Source organism: Arvicola amphibius, chromosome 6 (genome assembly GCF_903992535.2).
Source record: "Arvicola amphibius chromosome 6, mArvAmp1.2, whole genome shotgun sequence".
Taxonomy (NCBI): Eukaryota; Metazoa; Chordata; class Mammalia; order Rodentia; family Cricetidae; genus Arvicola; species Arvicola amphibius.
In genome coordinates this window covers 95,543,974-95,566,134 of record NC_052052.2, presented here as the reverse complement: position 1 = coordinate 95,566,134, position 22,161 = coordinate 95,543,974, and the positions used below count along the sequence as shown (strand labels likewise).

Here is a 22,161-nt window from a genome sequence, read left to right as displayed (position 1 = left end):
TTTGTTTCAGTATTATTGGCTCACTTATTATTCTCAACTGTCTTTTCTGGTTGTTTGTTTTCGCATTATCACTCACATTGAGAAATAGGTAAAGGAAGCTTGCCTTTCCACAGCATTTCTCCTATTATTCACTTCTATTTTTCAATAAGAAGAACCTCTATGTAAAAAAAAAAATACATAGGTGGCAGAAAGCTGAAAAATCAAATATCTAATTCTTTTTCTGCTAATAACTAGCTATGATCCCAAATCACCAAAATTTTATATTATTTTCAATAGCTACTTAGAGGGGAGAATAACCTTATTACAACTGCAATGGACTGCAATTTGGAGTCTATTGGTAATCTAACAAGGGATACACCTCTTAAAGGTGGATTATCTCAAAAGTGTATCTTGAAAGTCTGGTATCGCAGCCTGTGATGCTGCCTCCCCGAGTACACCACTTTAGCTTAGGGGGTACACTTTCTCACACCTGCTTCTTCTTTCCATACTTGAACAGGTAGTTGTTCTGCGAATACTCTAGGCATCCATTGGAAAAAGAAGTCACTCTTTGTTATGAATTATAGATTTGATTATTTCTGTTTGATAAATTCATTTAAGAGACAATTATGACCATTGGATTATTGTGATGAAATTAAAAAGCCACAGACATGTACAGGAGCATCATAGATAACAGATACACAGCTTATTTCCTTCAACAGCAAATCTTAGAGGAGGGTCACTGTAGAGAAATGTGGCAATTTGTCAAGTGAAATCATTTTTGATCTATCCTACTACTGAAGTATTTAAAAGTGATATTCCTCAGTATGGTGTTAAATACTTCTTTGGTGGAGAGCGTAGCTAATAAATTGCCAAAACCCTCCAGTCGTGGGTTTCAGTTAATTCTTTTCTTTGAGGACTATTCCTTTCAGTTAAGCTATATTGATGCTTCCTACATGGTTATAGCCTGGAAATTTTAAGGATGAACAGTTGTTGAATTATAGAATTTATGAGGACAAGATAGGAGTTCCCCAAAAAAGCTCAATGATGAGACTATCATCATTTATGTATAGAGTAAATGTCTTCTATGTTTGTTGCTATATGAATAAGAATGTTTGACCTGTGCAAATATAATACATATTATATACATATGTATATGTATATATGTATATATATATATATATGTATATATATATATATAACCAGAAAGTAGAAATCAGTAAGTAGAAAAGTGATATATGCATATATTTCTTGTAAGATGCATATATACTATACATACATAAACATATACATATATATGGTCTGTTTGTGTATGGAGGAGATATAGATCAATGCTTGGAAAACTAGGAAGGAAAAAACGCTGATGTAAACTTTAAGAAATACTTATAAGGAAGATGTTGACCCAGATGATTCTCTGAATTTTAATGTATGCAAATTGTATTTCCTTTGCTTTGTTAGAATCCCATCATTTATATATTTGTTTAATTATCCATATAGAAAAGCCTCTGATGTTTTAACTTTCTATTTCCTCTCCAAATGTAAAAAAGTTCTAGACTGAATGACTTTTAATTGTCTTGTGATAACAAATGATGTGGGTAAAATAAATAATGAAATAAAATAGCAACTTAGGAAAAAAAATCAATGCTGTGGGGAAAATCGTTTAGAACCAAGAAATCTGTAGTGTTGGTCCTGCATCTAGTTGCATATGTTGTTCTCAGGTCATTTATGAGAACCTGTATGTCACACATGTGTGCATGTGTGCATTCATGTGCTTATGTGTGCACTGTATGTGTGTGTACACCTGTGTTTGTATGTGTGTGTGGGTATGCATGCCTGTGTGTGCTTGTTTTATTTCTGCCTTCCTTTTAATGTTTTATGGTGGGAAGGGGGGTGTTACCTAGGGTACTTTTTCTTACCAATTATCAGTCCATATCTTTTCTCCTTGCTCTGGTGTTCCATAATCAAAGAGTTCTTGGGTCCTTGTGGTTAAAGCTCTGAGTCATTTAAATTCACTCTTCCAAGTGATGGGCATTGAGTTTCATTCATCTCTCCTATCCTATTTATTTTCATGGCATGCTTCAGTAAGATCCTTTATCTTGCTTTCTTCTCAAATGGAATCCCTACCTCAGGAGTGAGTGTCCTGGGTCAGGCTTTGACATAAAGGCATTTACGTCATTGGCATCTTTTGCAAGAAGTTTAATCTCTGATTAATGAATTTGATAGTAAGCAACCTTTAAATCAGAGTTTACAACAGTTTGTGAGCTGTGTTGCCAACATTTAAATATTAGAACATTTCAAGTTAAAATAAGTATTGTAAAATAGAGGAAAATGTGCACATCACATTTTCCCTTTATAATTTCTTCTTTCTTATCCTAGGTCCACATTAACTTGAGTAGAAATAAAGTCTTTAGCGCACTTTCATTAAAGAGGTTAATTTTTATTTATCAGCATTAATTGCCTATTTGTTTTCAGATTTTTAAACAGAATTTGGCTATGGCTTCTTACATTATTGTTGATTGGCTGTTTCATCTCTGTTTGGTGGCTTGATAAATGTAATGTAGACCAAGCTCACATTCATGACCTTCTTGCCCCAGCCTCCTGTGTGCTGAATGTAAGCATGTAACCCTATACTACGCTATAAATTCATCTTTAAATTATAATTCACTTTGCTTTCATGTGGTCAAGTTTATTGATGATGTCAATAACTGTAAGGCAAAAAGAATGAAAATATTTGTGTGGATCATTAACAATATTCAGGAAATGAGAAGGATTTTAATGTTAAACTTAAATAAAATCTCTTTTATTCAAATACAGTTATAGGCAAATTGGCATCAATATTTTTACTTCACATATTATCCTGTTAATAGTAAAGAGAGTTTGAACATATGTGTGTGTGTGCGTGCTTGTTTATTAGATTTCCTACTGAATAACAGAGAAATTTGATGTATCATCCCAGGGAAATGAGATAAAAAGTAAAAGATTCATACACATAAAATATTAAAATGGAAAGCTTTGGTTTCTTGTGGACATTTTTTTGTTGTCTCTAATACTAAATGACCAGATGCCTTATTACTGATTAGCAAATGGGCAAAATGAAGTTTCCAGTAATCTTTTCCGGTTCTGATAGTCACCCTTCCGAACACACTCTTCAGTCAAGCTCTGGCTGAGACCTACGCAGCCCATTAGACAGATAGCAGCATCCATAATGAAAACAAATGAATGTTTCAGAACAAAGAACAGGGAGAAAAAAATCCATGACCTCCAATTCTAGAGTCCTGTGTTACCTCCTCGATACTGAGACCTTGATAAAAGCCCAGGTTTGGGGATTTGGTTATACACACATGAGAGAGAAGGGGAAGGAGAGAGATATCGCTTCACTGTTGTTAAGGAAGGGCAGTTTATTTTATATGGAGCTTTTAACAATCCCTCCCTCTGATGGATATTAACCTTCACCAAGGTAGCAAGGAAACTACACACTATTCTTTTTTGCCCTCAATGAGCTCAGCCATATTCGTTGACCATAGTTAAAATCATAGACTTTGGTATCTATAGGTAAAAAAAACCACACCCCAAAAAGGCAGAGAAGAAAGGCTATGTGAATACCAAGCAGTGATACAGATTTATTTCAATATGAAACACCTGAGAAAGACTGCTTAGTTTCATCTTTTCTTCATTAATCTCTGAGGATATTAGATATTTAATTCAATTGGCAAAAGCAGCATTTCAAAACCTGGGTAGTAATTATTTTATCAAAAGGCTTCGGTGACTTCTAGGAAAATGTCAGAAATTGAAAACTCCTTGTACTTTTTCATTTTAATATTTAATCAGAACAAAGTATCAGAACGCAAGCAACTTACTCTTGGAGCCCACGACATCTTAAAGGAGATCATAGGAAGTCAGTTGCAATGTCGTAAACTGACTGTCCCTCTCCCATTCCTCTTTGACTCCTCAACCTCCATACCTACCCCTCCAGTTCTTCAGGGTTTTCAGTGTTCTCTGCATGGCCAGGGGACACCCTTCTTAAACATGATGACCACGTCCCTGAAGCTGAACGACCTAATATCTCTTACGACACACAGAACTGATTTTCTTGCCATTGACACCAAACTCATGGTGCCAACTCAATCTCAATCACTTCTCTCAGCTCCCTTGTCAAATCCTTCTTGACAGTGGTATGGATCCAGTCCATCAAGGATCCATCCTTTGGTGTCCCTAGCATCCTGAAGACCAGGTATCATGCCCCCCCCGACAGCTGTAATACCCTCCTGATGAGCTTTTCCTCCCTTTGCCCTGCCCAGTCTTGATTTCATGGCAGCCACTGTGCTTCTCTCCCATTGTACGAATGTAAAGGAATCCCCTTCTTCTTCATACAGCTCTCTTCCAAATCTTCTCTTAAGTACTTTTGTTTTTAAACGTGGACTAGTTTGTGGGGGTGGATTTTGTTTGGTTGCTTTTATTGCTGTTGCTTTTTGTTTTGCTTTATTTGGAGGTCATTTTATGAAACCCAAGCTAGTCTGGAACTTTCAGTTCTACTGATTTTACCGCTCAACTGAAGGATTTACAGGTGGGCATTACCATGTCCAGGCTACTCTTTCCAAACTTTTTGAAATATAACCTAGTGCCATAGCCATAACTTCCAAGGGATAAATATCCTATTGTGATTTGCCTCTCTCAGCCTCCCACCCCTTGCTTCCTTTTTCTGCTACAGCAGGAAAAGTAATACTTTACTTCCTAAAAACACCGAAAACAACTCCCTCAAGCCATTTACATCCGATGAGTTCTACCAAGATTGTTCCACATGGCAGGCTCTTTCTATTATTTTCATTTCTGATGCAAACTCATATGAGAAACTCCTTCCCCAACTCTCCTTCTTACAGAGACACCTCCTCCTCATGCACCAGGATTTTTCTTTTAAGCCACCAAGCAGCTCCAAAATCATGACTCAGAGACTTAGTATTAGTTTTAAATGCTTAGCGTAGCTTAGGCACGTTTCTAGCTAGCCCTTTTAACTTAAACTAATCTGCTTCTCTTTATCAACCTTTTTGCCTTAAAGTATTTTGCGTTTTCCTACTTTCTTGCTTTCTCTGTGTCTGGCTGGCTGATGGCTACCTGGCTTCTTACTCCAGGCATGTCTCTTTTTCTCTCCTCCTCTCATTTTTTTCTCCTTTTTCTTTTCAAGCCTATATTTCTTCTCCTATTTATATTCTCTGCCCCACAGTGCCACCTATCCCTCTCCTGTCTAGCTACTGGTCATTCAGTTTTTTCTTAGGCCAATCAGGTGCCTTAAGCAGACAAGCTAAAAAAAAACGCAACACATCTTTTCATTATCAAACAAATACAGCCTAAACAAATGTAACACATATTTGCCTGGTTAAACAAATATTTCACAGCATTCCCCCCCCCACTCTCTTTTTATTTACCTTATTTTATCACCTCCCCGAGGCCCAGCTCATTATGGTAATGTTGTCTCTTTAGCCTGCTTTGGTATCAGTCTATATCTTGTGAATTGAAAACTCCATGAGAACAAGGTCGTTGCTTTGTTCTTTGAGTAATTCTGGTTAATCTATTGCTACACACTATACATTAATTTATATCTGATGAATGAATGAATGTATTCAGGCTTACCTTATCAAATAGCAAGAACATTACAATTTTTCAAGTAAACAATTTTTTGGGTAGGAGATTTTTTAAAAATTTATTTTCTTCTCTATGTTCCCATATTGCATTAAGACTCATAATGGGATAATGCACAGAAAAGAGAGGTTGGGGTTTTCACACTGAATGTCCTGAAATCAAGGCTTCAAGAATATGTATATTTCAAGACTGGTGGCAAGCTAAAATAAGTCTTTTGATTGAAAAGGAGGATTTTTTTTACTTTCCTTTGTACAGAAATGAAGACTGTTTAGTTTATAATTTTGTTTGAATCACTGTTAACACTTACTTTACTTATTGAAACTTGAAAAAGTCAAAGCATCTGTGGAAGAGATGATTCCATAGTAAAAGTAGTTGCTGAACAACACAAGACTTTAGTTTAAATCCTAATGCTCACTTAATCTCTGGGTGACTTTTCATACACCTGAAGCCACGGAACTGTGGGAGCAGGAGACAGGAGGATTGTGGAGGCTTGCTTTGCACCAGTCCAGCTCCATGTTCCGTGAGAGACCTTGTCTCCAAGAAGTAAGGTGGAAGGTGACAGAACAGGACACTCAAACACTACTCTGTTCTTCACATATGCATATGCCTACAGGTGTGCATAACACACACACACACACACACACACACAAACACACCATAAAACAATTTGAGGATTGAAAATGTCCTTAATGATTTATTAGAAGATTCTAATGTTTTTAGTAGAATTTCAGAGAAACTTTATCTTATGTGGACACAAGCATAAAATTTTGTCTCAACTATTTAATCTAATAGAGAATATATTGGTCTGGTTGGCTATGTAACAGATTACCCTATTTAAAGCTAAAATCAATCCCGTTCTTACTACTCATGTGATAACTGATTTAGTTGGTGGTTCTGCTGATCAGGGTTGGGCTATGCTACTTTCAAATGTGTCATTACACACAATTCCTGTGTATCATCTATTATCTGGGAGATTTACCAGCAGTTGACTAGTCAAAAATGAACTCTTCTGGGGAAAAACAAACAACAAGAACAACAAAATGTTTTTGCATATTGATTACATCATAAATGAACAATATACATTTTCCAGACAGTGACAAGGATCAAGAAAGGAAATGAAGAGTCCACTAGTACTTTTTTCTTCGTGTTTTCTTTTGTCATCTTGCCAGCCCCACAGTATGATGTTGCTACAAAGTCAGAAATCAATACAGACTAGAGAAAACTTAAATTGAGCCCATGAGTATAATTAATCTACCACAGACATAAACACTGAAGGAAAGGGGTAGGCATAGAGATAAACTATAAAGGAAGAAAGGAAAGAGATGGAGAAAGCAAAATTAAAACAAAAGAGTCTTGGGAATAGATCAAGATGAGAAAGAGTTAGAAAAGTTGAGGTGTATAGTCTGGAAATTAAATTGCCAGAAGGATGCAGGAGCTAAGATACATGACCTGAAAATCATGGTCTGCTGTGTATACAACGTATGTCTTATGGCATAACAGGGTCTTTCAGTTGGTGTTTATGTAAGTTTCATCCTGAAAATGGGAGAGGAAGAAGAGAATCCTATAACTCATAGTGTTAGATATTGGAAACAGGTGACCAATGTTAGTAATGAAACTTTAATTTTTATTCTAAAAATGATAAAAATGTAATTGGCAACAAGTTTTTTTTTTACATGTTTTCCCATTTTTTGTCTTCTTTAACTTGGGAGTCCATATAAAATACTCTTTACATTATGTTAGCACTTCACAACCTAGGATAAAATTTTGGTACTAATATAATAAAATTGTTCTATTATATTATTTTTATAGTATACTAACAAAATATACTACATTATATATTATACAACATGTTAAATTATGTATTATCTCACACAATAAATTATATGTAATACAGTTAGTATAATGTATTAGTATGATATAATATAATATAATGAATATAATATAAGTATGTTAGTTAACTTTCTGTCACTGTAACAAAATGACAAACATAAGTAACCTACAAGGAAAACTGGGTTATTTTGATTACCTGTTTTAGAAATTATATTTTCAAGATAGTTTTATGTAGTTAAAGATGCCCTCAAACTCAAAGTATACTCCTTTATGACCCTTAACTTCCTACCCTCCTGCCTCCATCTCCTCCGTACTGGATTACACTGACATATATCTGCAACCCCAGTACTCCCATAGCAAGATGGCAAAATTTAATGGGAACAACAGAGATCTTGCCTCAAAAGAAGATGGAAGGAAAGAACAGTATCTTTAAAATCTGCCAACTGACTTTTACATTTCTGCTGTGATGCACATGTACACACTCACACATACACACTCAGTCACTCATGCTAAAGTTAGTTTTTTAAGGATACATTTTATCTATGTTACTGTATTTACCATAGGAAACAGAATAGCAATATGAAGAAAGGGAGCTGGTTTCTTGTGACACCAGAAACTGTAAAAGGCTATTTTGTTGAACTTGAGAGATAATCTTGTTTTAGAACTTGGGGAAATCATATTGAAATCATGGTCAGAAGTAACATTACTCCTGTTTACTTTGTTTCAGTCATATTCTTCTATCCTTTAAATAATGGTCCAGTGTTGCATATTTTATAAGAGTATGTCCTGTTCAGAATCAATATTAGGTGATAGATTGTTTTTGGTAACTTAAAAACCAGTGTTCAGTATTCATCAATAGATCATTTTTTATGGGCATTTCATGGGAATTTGGATGCTACATGTCCCCCAAAAGGGATACTATGTGTCATAGACTGGTCACCAGGATGGTTATTTTGGGAAGTAATAGGATTTTGAGAAGAATAAAACTTAATGGCAAGTTGTTAGGTTATTGTGGCATGATACCCTGAGACATCTCATATCGCCTCATAAGTTTCCCAGGTGCTTCCATTAGAACAACCACATAGAACAATGAGCATTGCACCTGATTGCTTACCTCTATTATTAACCAGCCTTGTATCATGCGACTGATATAATAACCGGTTATGATGTGATTAAATGTATGTTATGCAACATGCATCCTTTTATAGGTCTTTATGTATATAGGACTGTTTATAAACAGCAGTTTTTTAAAAATCCAAAAAATTAAATACAGAATAAATTCATGTATGAAAACAAATAATAGAAAAGAATTTTTGTTACGGAAATCATAGCTCCCACTAGTCATGGTGGACTTGTGTGTCCGATAATTTCATAGCTCCTAATATCAACTATATTTGCGAGACCCTCTGTCTGTCAGTATTGGGTTGCCAAATGCATGACCAGAAGCTCTTGTGACTTTATTTTATATATAACACTAACCTGATGTGATTCCAAGGCATCGTCTACTTATTTTCTGTGATGTTCCATTTTTTTCTCTATTCTCTCATCTCCATTTTCTGATTTTATTCATTAAACATGATAACTCCACCCCATGCCTGAGTGCCATTCATGTCTAACACACAGAAATCTCCTTTTTCTTTTTCTAGATACCTGTCTTGGTCACACAGATAAGTTCCACCAACCATCCAGTGAAAGTCGGGCTGTCTGATGCGTTTGTCGTTGTCCACAGGATCCAGCAAATCCCCAGTAGGTAGAAGAAGGGTAACTGAAAGTTGATCTTTGATTGGGGTCAAGTCTAAGGACAGTGATTTCAATCAGGGGAACTACAGAGAGACTAGCCTAACTGTTGCTTGTTAATTCTACTACTTGTCTATATTAATAACTCCTGTTGGGTTTGTTTATCCCCATTACTCCTGAATTAATAAACGTAGGGGAAGAGAAAAGGCCAAGGACATTTGACTGTTGCTGTTTTGGGCATCTTTGGCATAGTTGCTCCGTTTTACAGAGAGAGTTCAATAACAAGAGCAGCAAAATGGATGTAAAACATTGATGAATTATTTAGTTGACAGCCCTACAAATTTTCACGTTTGTTTATTTATTTTAAATAATTTTATGAGGAAATAAAGTTTGTGCATTTTGTATTTGAAACATTTGATCAAACCAGGAAAAAAAAAAAGTGAAGCTGCACCTACCAAAGAAGACACGTCTCTTCTTTTTCGTTTATATTATTTTTGTTGGTATTGTTTATATTTTGTAGAGTGCGAGAACATTCATTATTTGCACAGCTGTTAATTAGTTTTGCAGATTCCAGTGCTGCTGGGGACGTACTTAGACCTAGTTCATGTGCTTCGCATGTGCAGAGACCCTGCATTTATCACAGCATCTAAGCAAGGAAGAGAAAGGAGAAAGTTAAAGTGCTGGTTGTGGTTCATGTTATTCTGAGCACCTTCTGAGCATTCTGACTTTTAAACCTCTTCTACTGGCAAAATAATCCTGGTGAATCCTTCAGGGCACTGATCCTGAGAGTGCTTGTTAGCTCCTTTAAATATATTTACTTGAAGCAAGGAGTAATAATACAATACATTTAGAGAGTAGGTCATGTGCTTTCCCGTTTTCAAGTTCTTCCTTTATTTCATTAGGGGTGAACTTAATTTATCACGTACATGCACTGCTTGGGACAGACTTGAGATGATTCTGTTTAATTATGTCACCTCTCAATTGCAAGAAGTAAATGAAGTGGAAACTAGACTCTCCAAAGAAACAATGTGGCTGCTAACATTCAAGGATTCTCTTGGCATAGGATGGCATTTGTTACAAGTGACGATTCTACTCAGTGAAGAACGTGTGTAGCCTCCATTGGGTTTCTCCTTGTTATCTCGGAGACTATAATAGGTAGCATTCGAGGGAATTTTTAAATCGAGGCAGATTTTTCAGAAACTTAATTGTACTGAGAACAAAGCAAAGATACATTAGTGTGTGTTAGGAAATTTAAAGGCTTCCTGACAGAACCCTTAAATAAGAGTCAGAGCCTGGGAGAGTCACGGTTGGCCTCCGTTTGAGGAGTAGTGTTCCCACATTCTTCCTTTCAGGGGAGTTAAATCGGGCATGACTGGAGTCAGTTATTCAACGAGAGAAAAGGAACACTGCCTTTGGTTTATTTGTTGTTCCTTTCCATCCATGGAAGATGGTTTATGTGCCGCTTGCTAAGAAGGCACTCTAGAGAACAAACCCACAAAAATACAAAATAATTCTCATATTCTATAAAAGTCTTTTCATATGCAATATTATGTTAGGTTTTTCCCTGATTGTGCAGTTATGCTTAGAAAGGTCCTAAAATGAGATTCAGGAAGTATAGCCATGCTGTGGAGGGATAACTTTAGGAAAAAGAATTCTCCAAAATATAAATGATATTCAATAAATTGGTCATAAATAAATAAATGCACATGAATCTTGAGAGCAGATTATATATGCTCTTTGGACTCAGTATTCGCTTCACAGAACTGAGCCAGGCTCAGAATTTAGAGCCGACCAGCTCTCATGCAGCTGCAGGCAGCCAAGAAGAAATGCAATCTCTAATGCTTCCCTCCTGGTGCTACGTGAGACCGTGCTGAAGGAAGACAGTTGGAAAAGATAAGTTCTACTTTAAAATCACTCTGGGAAGAGGAAAATGTTAATCTCTCTAAGAATTTGTTCTGATGTACAGAGTGCACCAGTGTATCACATCAGTTCCGATGTAAGAAAGCATAGCTCCATTTAATAACCAGCTAAAAAGGAAAAAAAATACATACTTTTTAATGACAGAAAATAGAATAACCTAAGGTTTGTGTAATACAAAGTATGATTCCTCCCTCAACTCCCTAACTCCAGGAAATGAGACGCTCCCTAGAGACTCATTATTTACTGTTACTTGTGCTAGGTTTGTAGGTAAATATTTAAGTCCCTTGCAAAATTATATGAAGAAGTCTCACTATTGGGAGTAATCCCTGTGTGGAATATGAATCCTTTGCTTCGGTTACTGCATTTCTCTCTGACTGTATTTTGGGAATAAATAATTATTAGACCAAGTAATGGGTAACTTCTTTCCTTTCATAGTTATGTGAATTTTCCCTTTCGTGATTGGTCGTAGATGTTACTTCTCATATTAACATTTGTAATGACATTTGTTTGTTTCTCTCTCCTCCAATTTAGTATTTTGAAATTTAATTGTAATTTCTGACTGCCCACTCTCTTCATTCAGCCTCACTGTTTCTCTGCCTTCTGAACTTTATAAGGAAGGCATTTCCTCAAATAAAAGTAGAAAAATCATAATGCTTTATGGGTCTTTGGAAAGCCAAACAAAAACAAGTGAACTTAAAACTGTGTCACTTAGTAATGAGACATTTATTTTAGCACATACATATAACATTTCTAGCAAGATGAACTTGCCAGAATAGCTGCAGACCTGACTAGCAGTATTCTAGAACAAGTCATGAGAGAGACAGCTTACAAATCCCTTAGGATATTTCAATCTGTGCTTCTCACCAGCGATGTTATCTGGCACTTTCATAATGTCAAACCCTTGCTCAATGGTAACTCATGTCACACTTATTGCCCTTTGCTTTGTCAGCTATGACATGTCACAGCTCAATAGAGACACTCTGTCATGTTCAGAAAAAGAATTTCAATTAATTTGTATAGCAAACTACTTTAGAAGTTTCTAGCTCCTATTTGACTCTGGAAGCCATTTGGACATATTTTGCCACATGTGCAATGTTTTCACAAGTTTGCAGACATGAGAACTTTTCCCAGAAGTCAGTTGAGATTACTTAGAGTGAGACTAAAACAACCTTGGTAAACATAGCAGAGCTATGTTACGTAGTTGCAGGAGAGAGAACAAACAAATGTCATTCCAAATGTTAATATGAGAAGTAACATCTACGACCAATCACTAAAGGGAAAATTCACATAACTATGAAAGGAAAGAAATTACCCATTACTTGGTCTAATAATTATTTATTCTCAAAATACACTCAGAGAGAAAAGCAGTAACCAAAGCAAAGGATTCATATTCCACACAGGAAATACTCACAATAGTGAGACTTCTTAATATATTTTCACAAGGGACTTAAATTCTTTTAATGTTAAAATTAGCTGTAACTTCAATTCTCAAAGAAGTTATAACAGAACAGCACACTAACCTAAGATCATTCCTGTCTTGTTCATCAGGTCAGCACTTAAACATGAGTTTGCTAGACAAGTGTGGCAGAGATTTACTTCTATTGTGGCAATTTAACCTTAGACTTTAAATTTTAAACTACATTTAATTAATTTTAAGTTCAAGAACAGCATGCAACCATTGGCTGCCATACTAGACAAGGCAACAGTAGACACTATACATATATATTTAAATAAAATGTTGAATGTCAAGTACTTTTAAAATAATGTTAGAATTAAATATGATTAATAATAAATTTCAAGCATAAGTGTACTTGTTCAACAGTAAATTTTGAAATATAACCACTATAATAATAGCAATTTAAAATTTTTATTTGGTGGTAGGGTATAAACATTCTAATTTAGCAATTACAACTTTTAATGTGAGAGTAAAACACAAATAATCATGTAAATTTTTAAAAAATTATTTCATAGAACTCATTTCAAGTGCTTCCAGATGAGCCTAGTTTATTATTTCGGAGTCATCAGCCCTGTCGTTCATTTAGGCCAAATCAGTCTATAAATCTCCAGTGAATGGTATACACAGATCTCCATTCTCTCTAACTGCAAAGCCCTTCAAAATTATTCATTCTGTAGAATGTAAAATTGCTCCCCTTTATGGCACTATTTTACCTGCTGCTTTGATTTTCAAGCCTGAACTAGCTCACCAATGGCTCAGTGAAAGGATAAATAACCATTTGCTCCTTTGTAAAATACCAACTTATTAAAGAGCATTGTGCAAAATGATATTTAGTTTTAATTCATACATTATTAACATACTTTATTTGGTTGTTCCTGACTGGATTTTTTGAAATGTGTGTAGATAGTGGTGTGTGAGTGTGTGTGTGCAAGAGAGTATTATGTATGTGTATATGTGTGCATGAATAAGAGTGTGTATGTCTGCACATTTCTATCTGTCTTTCTGTGTGTATGTGTTTGTAAGAAAATGTGTATCTGTGCTTGTGAGTGTGTGCATGTCCCTGTGTGTGTATGTTTGTGTATATGTGTTGTATATGTGTGAGTTTCTGTGTCTGTAGTAAAAAAGAGTGTCCTGGTGGCACATCCCTCTGTGCACATACAGAGACCAGAACAGTGCAAGACTTTGAGGGTCTTCTGTCATTCTCTGATTTAATTCCTTGAGAGAGAGTCTACACTGAACTGGAAGCTTTGCATTTTCTAATGTCTGGTTGACTCGGAACTCAGAGGATTTGCCTGTCTGCACGTACCACTTCCTCCCCCTCGCACTCCCAAGCCTACCTAGGAGCAATGCCAAGTCTTTTGCTGAGTGGTGGGGACTCAAACTCATCTTTTGTGAATCGAGCAAGTGCTCATGCACTAACCCATCTCATATCCTGCTGAGGCAAACTGGAAAAAAGAAAGAGACAGGAAGAAGGAAGAAGGAAGGAAGGAAGGAAGGAAGGAAGGAAGGAAGGAAGGAAGGAAGGAAGGAAAGAAGGAAAAAGGGAGAGAGAAGAACTAAGGATTTTTTTGGATATTAGCAACCACTGATTCACAAACTTTAACACATTTGAGAACTTTTGTAGGGGTTCTATGAATAAGAAAGTTCTCCTCCAGAAACTATGGTTAAGTTATTTCATTTATTTTTTGCACATTTCATTGGCTTTTAATCTGAGTCCACATATGCAAAAAATACAAGATTTTACTTATTCAAACAGTCACAGACAGGACTTTAACACAAGGTTAACATGCATGGCATTTGAGCATTCATTTGGTCAATGCACACTTGCTAGCATGCCCACTGGGATGGGATTAATTGATCTAAGCAAGTGAGAGTCAGCACAAAATGCTTTTATATCACCCAGTCAGTGAATGAATGTGCTCCTCTTTGCAGACCCTTCTCTGTTACTGCCTTACTCCATAAACATGGGCACAAGTTTGTTAACCAGTTAGAATTGAGTTGATTTTAATTTATGTTTTTAAATTATTTTTAATACTTATTTTAGCTATCAAGACCTGATACTATATTGTTTATGCTTTTCTGTTTTTTATTTGCCTCAAATATATACTTTCATTTAATATTTGCTTAACTCATCTACTACATAACAAATATTTATTTTTGTTACACTTACCTACTACTATGGGGGCATTGTAATTTTTTCTGGTTTTTATATAGTGCCAGAATGTTAATTCTCCCAACTGAATTTTGATATTGAAAACTTCCTTTTCAGTATAGTTTGCACCACTGTGGTGTAAGCCACATATCTAAATGACTGATCCCTAAATACTATCGACTCTTTTGTCTGTGCTTGTTTTGTTCAACATTTGATTCTAAAGGTGGAAAAAAATTAATACTCCATTCCATCAATTTCCATTTAATGAAGCCATTATTTCTCTTTTCTTTTGTTTCCTTTTTCTTTGCTTTCTTTTCTCTAAAAGAAAAAAATATAATTAATTGCTTAAAAGTTAATAACATGACGTTCGATTTAATGGCATATCAAGTGTGCATTGCACAGTCTTGGAATCAGGGCGATGTGCTTCCCTAGGGCCTGGAGAGCCATGTTAGTCCGAGGTCTATGAAGACTCCACTCCTTTTACACACTTGCTTCTAAATCTCTGGGCAGATGATTCCTAAAGGGTGTGAGGAAATGAAGCAAGTTGAGACCAGGAAGCTGGATGAGAAAGAAGAGGGGGAAAGTGTTATATCCCCCTGTCCCACCAGCCATAGGTCTGATTTTCTTCACATGTGGGAAAGTAACGGCTGAAATGTGACCCTTATGCTCACCCTTAGGCTTGAGCAATGTCCTGAAACTTGTGCTAAGTAGAGATGGAACTAGAAAGAAGAACATAAGATAAAGTAAACACACTTCATGGTCATCCAGATTTCTGCTGTTTTAGCTAACATTTGACTGATGTTTCATAGAATTACAATAGAATTAGAGAAAGAGTTTGTAGCTAAGACATTAAAATGGTCTTCTCTATGCTTTTTTTGCTACTCACACAAGCTAAGTCTGTTACTACATCCTTGAGTGGGAAGCTTGTTACTGCTGTAATAGTATCCGGTCTTTGCCTTAACTTTTTGTTTACTTTCCCTGAATCTTCATGCTGAGAATGAATGAATCTTATGATGTGCATGGCCTACTGTTTACTTTGAAGAGTACTGGGTAGCCTGTGCTGAGGGCTGGGACCAATTTGGATTAGAAAACAAATAAGATATAATCATTTGGAACCCATCATTAAGCATGGACAACAGAAATAAGAAAATGACAGCAAAGCATATGTTTGACCGTTCAGTGGACTAAGATATTATTAAATGCAAGGGATAGGGCAATGAAGGCAATTACCATTATATTCTTTTATGAATATTTGCTTTTAAGACTGGCTATCAAAGAAGCAGAATCCAGCGTATCCAGCTGAGGGAGGATGTGGAGAGGGATAGGACTCTTAGAGGTCTGTATGACCACACTGGCCCTACTAAATGAACCTGTATTGGCTCAGGCACACTAAGACCAAGTTCCTGGCACAAAGAAGATTTATTTGCACAAGAGGGATGGAAGGCAGAGACTAAGAGACATTGGCAGAAGATAGAGGACTAGGGAGAAGAAAAGGGAACAAAAGAGAGGGGTAAGGGATATTTGTTTCCAGAGAAAAACAAAGGACTGCCACTGGATCGAGGGAAGACAGCTGTGCCATAGGAAAATGGTAGTTTATAAAGGAAAAAGGGGAAACCCTATGTTAGGATGAGTGTCATTCATTTTAGTTGAGCATGTTAATTAGGTGAGCCAACTGAGGCTTTTGATTGCTGACTTCAATACTTCAAAAGCTCGATCTTGGTAGTCAGCCTCAGGAGGAGGAAGTGGTCAAATAAGGGAATAGACTTTGGCGTCTGGCTTTAGGAATATAATCTAATGGTTTCTAGCAACGCAGAGAGAATGGGAGAGAAGGACAAGGCCTGCCAGAGCCATGGCCATCATGCTCTTGCTGGCCAGAGCCCCTTCACCCACCCTGATGGAGATCAGACTTCCTTGAACCTCAGTTCAACATTTACACTTTACATTGTATCACCAGGACATCTTAATCATGAGACTCCTTTTTTCTCCAGGTGCTACTGTCTGAAGGTTTATTTGATTTTATTTTCTAATTTATAACAGTCTTTCACTGATGAGTTTTATTGTCAATCTTAAGTTTTTCAAAAGATATAAGAAAGTAATTGAAGTGATAAGTGTTTATTTTAACATTATTTGGCTTATTTTCTTGAAGACATATGAGCTAAATACATGTCTGAAACCATATGAAAGCTTCTAGGTTTGGCAGGGTCAACCAGTGAATAAATTCCTAATGGCTTGTGTTTAAGAGAGTTGTCTCTGAATTATGACAGAAGCAACCATTTGGAAGTTGTCATCGACCAGCGGGTCACCAAACAAAATGATTCCCATTCATTTTAGTCTTGTTAAATTTATCTCCTCTCAGTAGTTGGGGCACTAGGCAATCAAGGGAACCGGGATAGAAAATAGTTTCTCCTTCCCTTTAGTCCGTACAGTCTATCAATAACTAACTCCCAGGGCTTCCCACTCATCTCCACTACCTGAGGTTTTCAATCTCAAATGTGACGTGAACAATAGACCGATATGGTAGAAATCAGCTGATATGATGGATCCTTCCCAATCTTTGGTGTAAAAACCTGAGAACCTCCATCCTAATAATTGTATTTTAAACCTTTATTCTTTTTACTTCTATGAACTAAATTGTGCAAAATGCATGGGAAAAAAATACATTAGGGACTTATTCAATTTAGGTGGACGAAAATAATGAGCAGTCATTATCTTTTTTTTCTCAAAACTTAAAGACTAAAGAAGATTCTATGACGCCTTATATCAAGGAAACATATCAAGAAATCATGTTTTTCTATTAATGGATGAAGCTTGCCTCCCTCAGTTGTTACTAGATAAGGAGAATATCCATGCTTCCTTCAATTATATAAAAAAGAAATTAATCTGATTAGTGATTATTTTCCAGTCTCATTAACATGAAGAGCTTTCCAGTGAATGACAGAATGAACAGAAAATTATATGCTTCCCTACCTAAGACAGCTTCCAGTTAAAGCCCATCCAATGAAGAGACTGATAATTGCAAAACTAAACCCCTATATCAAGTACATAAAGAACCAGAAATGTTGTTATCATTGATGTGGAAAGTGTAGGCTGAGATTTAAAATACTTCCCTGAGGTTAGCAAGCCTCCAGCTAACTGCAACACACACACACAACCTTAGAGGTTTCATGATCGATTTCCATATTTTGAAGGATTTGATACATGAAATCCCAATGGTAAGATGACAGTTTCTCCCACATTAAAACTGAAGTGACTCTTTCAGGAATGGGTAGCACTTCTATGTGTTTTGTTAAAATACTCTTGTTGAAAAGTGGGGAAGTAGTCAGAGCTCATTTTCTTTCACTTGTTATTTTTGTAGATGTTCGAAGAAGAACAATTTATGAATATCACCGAGTAGAACTCCAAATGTCAAAAATTACCAACATTTCAGCTGTGGAGATGACCCCACTCCCCAGTAAGTTCTTTAAGATAGTGAAGTGGGAAAACATCAAGTTTGACAGTAAGTTGGCTTGTAATTACTGTGTTCAGTATGTAATTCTAATTGTGCTTGTCAAGCATAAGTATCCTGACCTTGAGTGTGTACAGAGATGGGTGGTGTTACTTTTGGATAAGTAGTCTCTCTCCCTCCACAGTGTCAATTAGTCTTGATGAGTCTATTCTCTCCTGTTTCTTAGCATGTCTGCAGTTCAATGGTTGTGGTCCTTGTGTATCCTCTCAGATTGGCTTCAACTGCAGTTGGTGTAGTAAACTTCAAAGGTAAAAGAATAATTTATAAACATGATTTTTATTTTTTTAAAAAGACTTGTTGCCTATACCCACCGAGCTACAAATTTTATCATGTGTATAGATCATATATGTATTGAGTGTATAGGTATGAAAATATATGTGTGTACATGTATGTTTGTATATGTTGTATATGAACGTATAACATATATACATAGTTGGACAGACCAAAGTGCAAATCCAATTGTGTTTAGAAAAAAAATTCAATATATTCTTTTGTCAAATGCTTGAAATGACTAAGAACCTCCATAGTCTATAATGGCAAAATCTAACATAGATTTATAATTCTCTATAGGGTCTTAAATACATCACAATGTAGGTGCTGAAGCCATGAATGGATAATTTCAGCCCTTTATTTACAGAAGCATGGCATGAGCTATGTTTTCCACAGCAGGAACGTATTTCAGTAACCTCATGCACATTATTGAAATAATTCCTATCCAGTAGCTGAAAAGTCCTTTCTCAAGGAAGGAGGCTAAACTTGACATTACCTGACCTTCCTATGATTAGAACCTGTATGTGGCGGTACCCTTGTGCTCTAATTGACTTAAAAACTTAAGTTTACTGGTGTCAAAAATATTTACTGGTTTTTTCCACTGGTAAAGGAGATTGTTCAGTCACAGGACTTTTACAGAAACTGAACAGGGTGAGAGATACATGATGCTGGCGAGCAGATTGCTGTTCCTTGAAGTGATGGATGGACAAACTTCCATCAAACCCTTGTATGAATTACTGACACTGAGCTGACTCAAGGAAGAATCAGTTCAATGAATACCTCCTGGTTCTGGAAAAAGCAGAATGCATTAGCTAGGTTTCTCTAGAAGAACAGGATGAATTGAATTGTTTGATATCATAAAAAAAGAATAAATCAGATTGGCTTACACAGTATAGCTCTAGGTAGCTGAGCTATGGCTGTCTAAATGCTGAAAGATCTGAGGCCAGTTGCTGTCATGACCCCAAAACAGAATGCCCAGTAATCCCAGTGTGATTTTGAAGGTCTGGAAAGTTTCTGGAAAGCAGCTGTCCTTTATTTATGATGGAAGGCCAAAGAAGCTTGGATTAGGTGGTGACAGCAGAAATAACACTGGAATCTATACCTCACCACAAATTCAAAGGCAAGCAGGCAAGCAGAATGTGCTTTTAACATCACCCTGTGCTGCACACTCTAGAGAAGAGTCATCACCCCTCTCTTTTCTCACCAGCCCAGAGGCATGTCTGTTTGTTGGTTTTACATCCAATGAAACTGGCAATCAAGAGTGCCTATCCCAGGGAGCATAGCTGTAAAAGGTTGAACACTCTTAAGAAGTCACTCTGCCAGTGACTGTCGTTTGCTGAACCCCTGTGCGCATCATGTATACCTAAGGTGCCTGCAGCCCTGCAGTGAAGAACATGAGCAGAATTCTTGGACCCAGGTGGAGTTACAGCCTCAAGCATGTCTATGGAAAGACATCTTTTCCCTCCAGGCGGTGTTCCTCAGTGGCTTTTTACCATAGAGGACAGATGCCGGCTCCCTGTCTCCCTGCTGCAGCACTTCTGCCTTGCTAAGGGCATGCTAAGGGACTTCTTCAATGTTGTTGAAGGTGTAAAGATAGAAGGCAAAATTTTTCATGACAATCTTAGGAAACATTTCGAACTGGCTAACTTTGGAGTAACCACTGCGGTACTGCAGCTGGAACTAGATTGTTTATGAGAACCAGAGTTTTGTTCTCAACTGAACATGCTGTGCCAGCCACTTCCTTTGGGAATTGAATTTCAAACAATGAAAAAGCAAGCAGGCTATTAGCATTTTTCAAAGCATATTTTAAGTGAGTTCCTTATTCAGAGTGGGGAGAACCACTGTAAATCAAGGAATGGTGGTTATATGTATATTTTGATAAGATTTTGTAACAACCACATGCATATCAGAAGTCATTAAAATCTGTTTAGATACTGAACTCTAAAATGAAAAGTGCTCAAAGCAGTTTAGTGATAGATACTGATCAGCCACCTTCAGAGCACAAGATCAAGTTTGATGAATATCATTCTGAGCCATTACTATTAGGGTAAGGCTTTTTTTTTCATTGTTTTCATATTCTTTGCAGGGGTGTTAAAGGCAAAGACCATGTATAATATTTTCTTTTACCTTCATTGCCTAGGAATACCTTGATATTATATCATCTAATTGATAAATTATGATTAGTTTCTGGGTGACTAAGTCACGCATAGGCTTTTCTGGGATTAAAGAGTGTTCCGGGATAAGAGACTGTCAAGTGCTGAAGCCAGAAGATCTGATGGAAACCAGCACAAGTTGATGGCTCTTATCAGTGTATGATAGGGTTTTTTTTTTCATTTGGTATTTGAAATAGGGTCTCACTCTGTAATCCATGGTAGACTAGAATACTCCATCCTTCTGCCTCAGCTTTCTAGATACTAGGATGACAGGCACGGACCATTTCTGGATAATTAGAATTTCTGCCTCAAACAATGTCCAAGTAAATGAAGGTTTTGAAGACTCATCTAGAAGCATACCTAATGTTAACCACTTTTTAAAAATGCAGAAATGCATGCTCTGACTTTGAAAAAAAGTAATATTTCAGTCAAACCATACCCACATGTTGAAATGTGCTTCTACTCTTAGTGTTTATAAATTGAGAGATTTCTCGGCCAGGTAGGATGTATGCTGAAGAGCTTATAAATTATATTTAGAGTATATTTGCAGCAGAGAAGCCAGAGTCCTTGAGTTAAATACTTCCTCAGGGTTTCTAGCCTTTTGATAAGTTTGGAACCTGAATTTGAATCTGTGTGACTTCTATCTTTGGGTCTGGCTAATATGTCAACTCTGCTTTGTACATCACAGGTGGGTGTGTTAAACAAGATAATTTTAAACAGGTGCATAGTTGATGCTGCAAGAAAAATAGATGATTTTTCAAAATGGTATACCGAAGCATTGAGGAGAGTCACAATATCCCAAAGACTCCTACATATTGATGACAGCATTGTAAATGTGAAATGTGATTCAGGGTATTTTTCGCTGGCAAGCATGTGTTTTTGCATGTTATTATCTTTTGCTCTGTTGGTTATGGAGCACAGATTTAAAATATCAGATTCGGTTTCAATTTTGGGCAATCCATAACAAAATTTGTTTCATAAATTGGTTTAACTATGGTTCATTGTACTTTTATTTGAGTTAATCTCCCCACTACATTTTCCTATTTTCTCCTTAGACCTGTAAAGTTTCAAACATTGCTTTATTACCCAGCATTATTTTCCCAGACATTAGTGTTTTAATGAACAAAAATCACGAAATAAGAGACATGTTAGATTAAGTAACACAAATATCGCCCTGATTTTTTAAACCCACCATTCCTTCTTGCATGTGCTCATTTAGCCTAGACTCTAAACAGCTACTAGTAATTACTCAACTCTCAAATTGAGTTTGCTAAAAAAGAGATAATTTTAATTGAAATGTTTATTTTCATTAATTCCCATTTTGAAAGAGCAAGAACGAAGACAAAATGTGTACCATGGCCTAGGGTCTGAGAGTATTTGTATTACAAGTATACATAAGAAGTTCCATTATTGAAAAGATGTAATGAAAATATTTAGTCCATGGTCCATGGTTTTCTAGGTAAGCTCCTGCTTATTTCCTCTCTGTGAATTGACAGAACTTGAATTAATCCATTTTTTTTACTTTTTT

At 36.3% G+C, this 22,161-nt stretch overlaps 1 protein-coding gene across 1 annotated transcript in view; it reads left to right on the top strand.

Moving 5' to 3' along the window:
• Positions 1-22,161, top strand: part of Plxdc2 (plexin domain containing 2) — a 389,349-nt gene that overhangs the window by 291,809 nt on the left and 75,379 nt on the right. Inside the window, exons 7-9 of the mRNA XM_038334190.1 lie at positions 9,087-9,186; positions 18,061-18,156; positions 18,377-18,458. Of these exons, the coding sequence (XP_038190118.1) occupies positions 9,087-9,186; positions 18,061-18,156; positions 18,377-18,458 (278 nt within the window). The remainder of the gene's footprint in view (positions 1-9,086; positions 9,187-18,060; positions 18,157-18,376; positions 18,459-22,161) is intronic.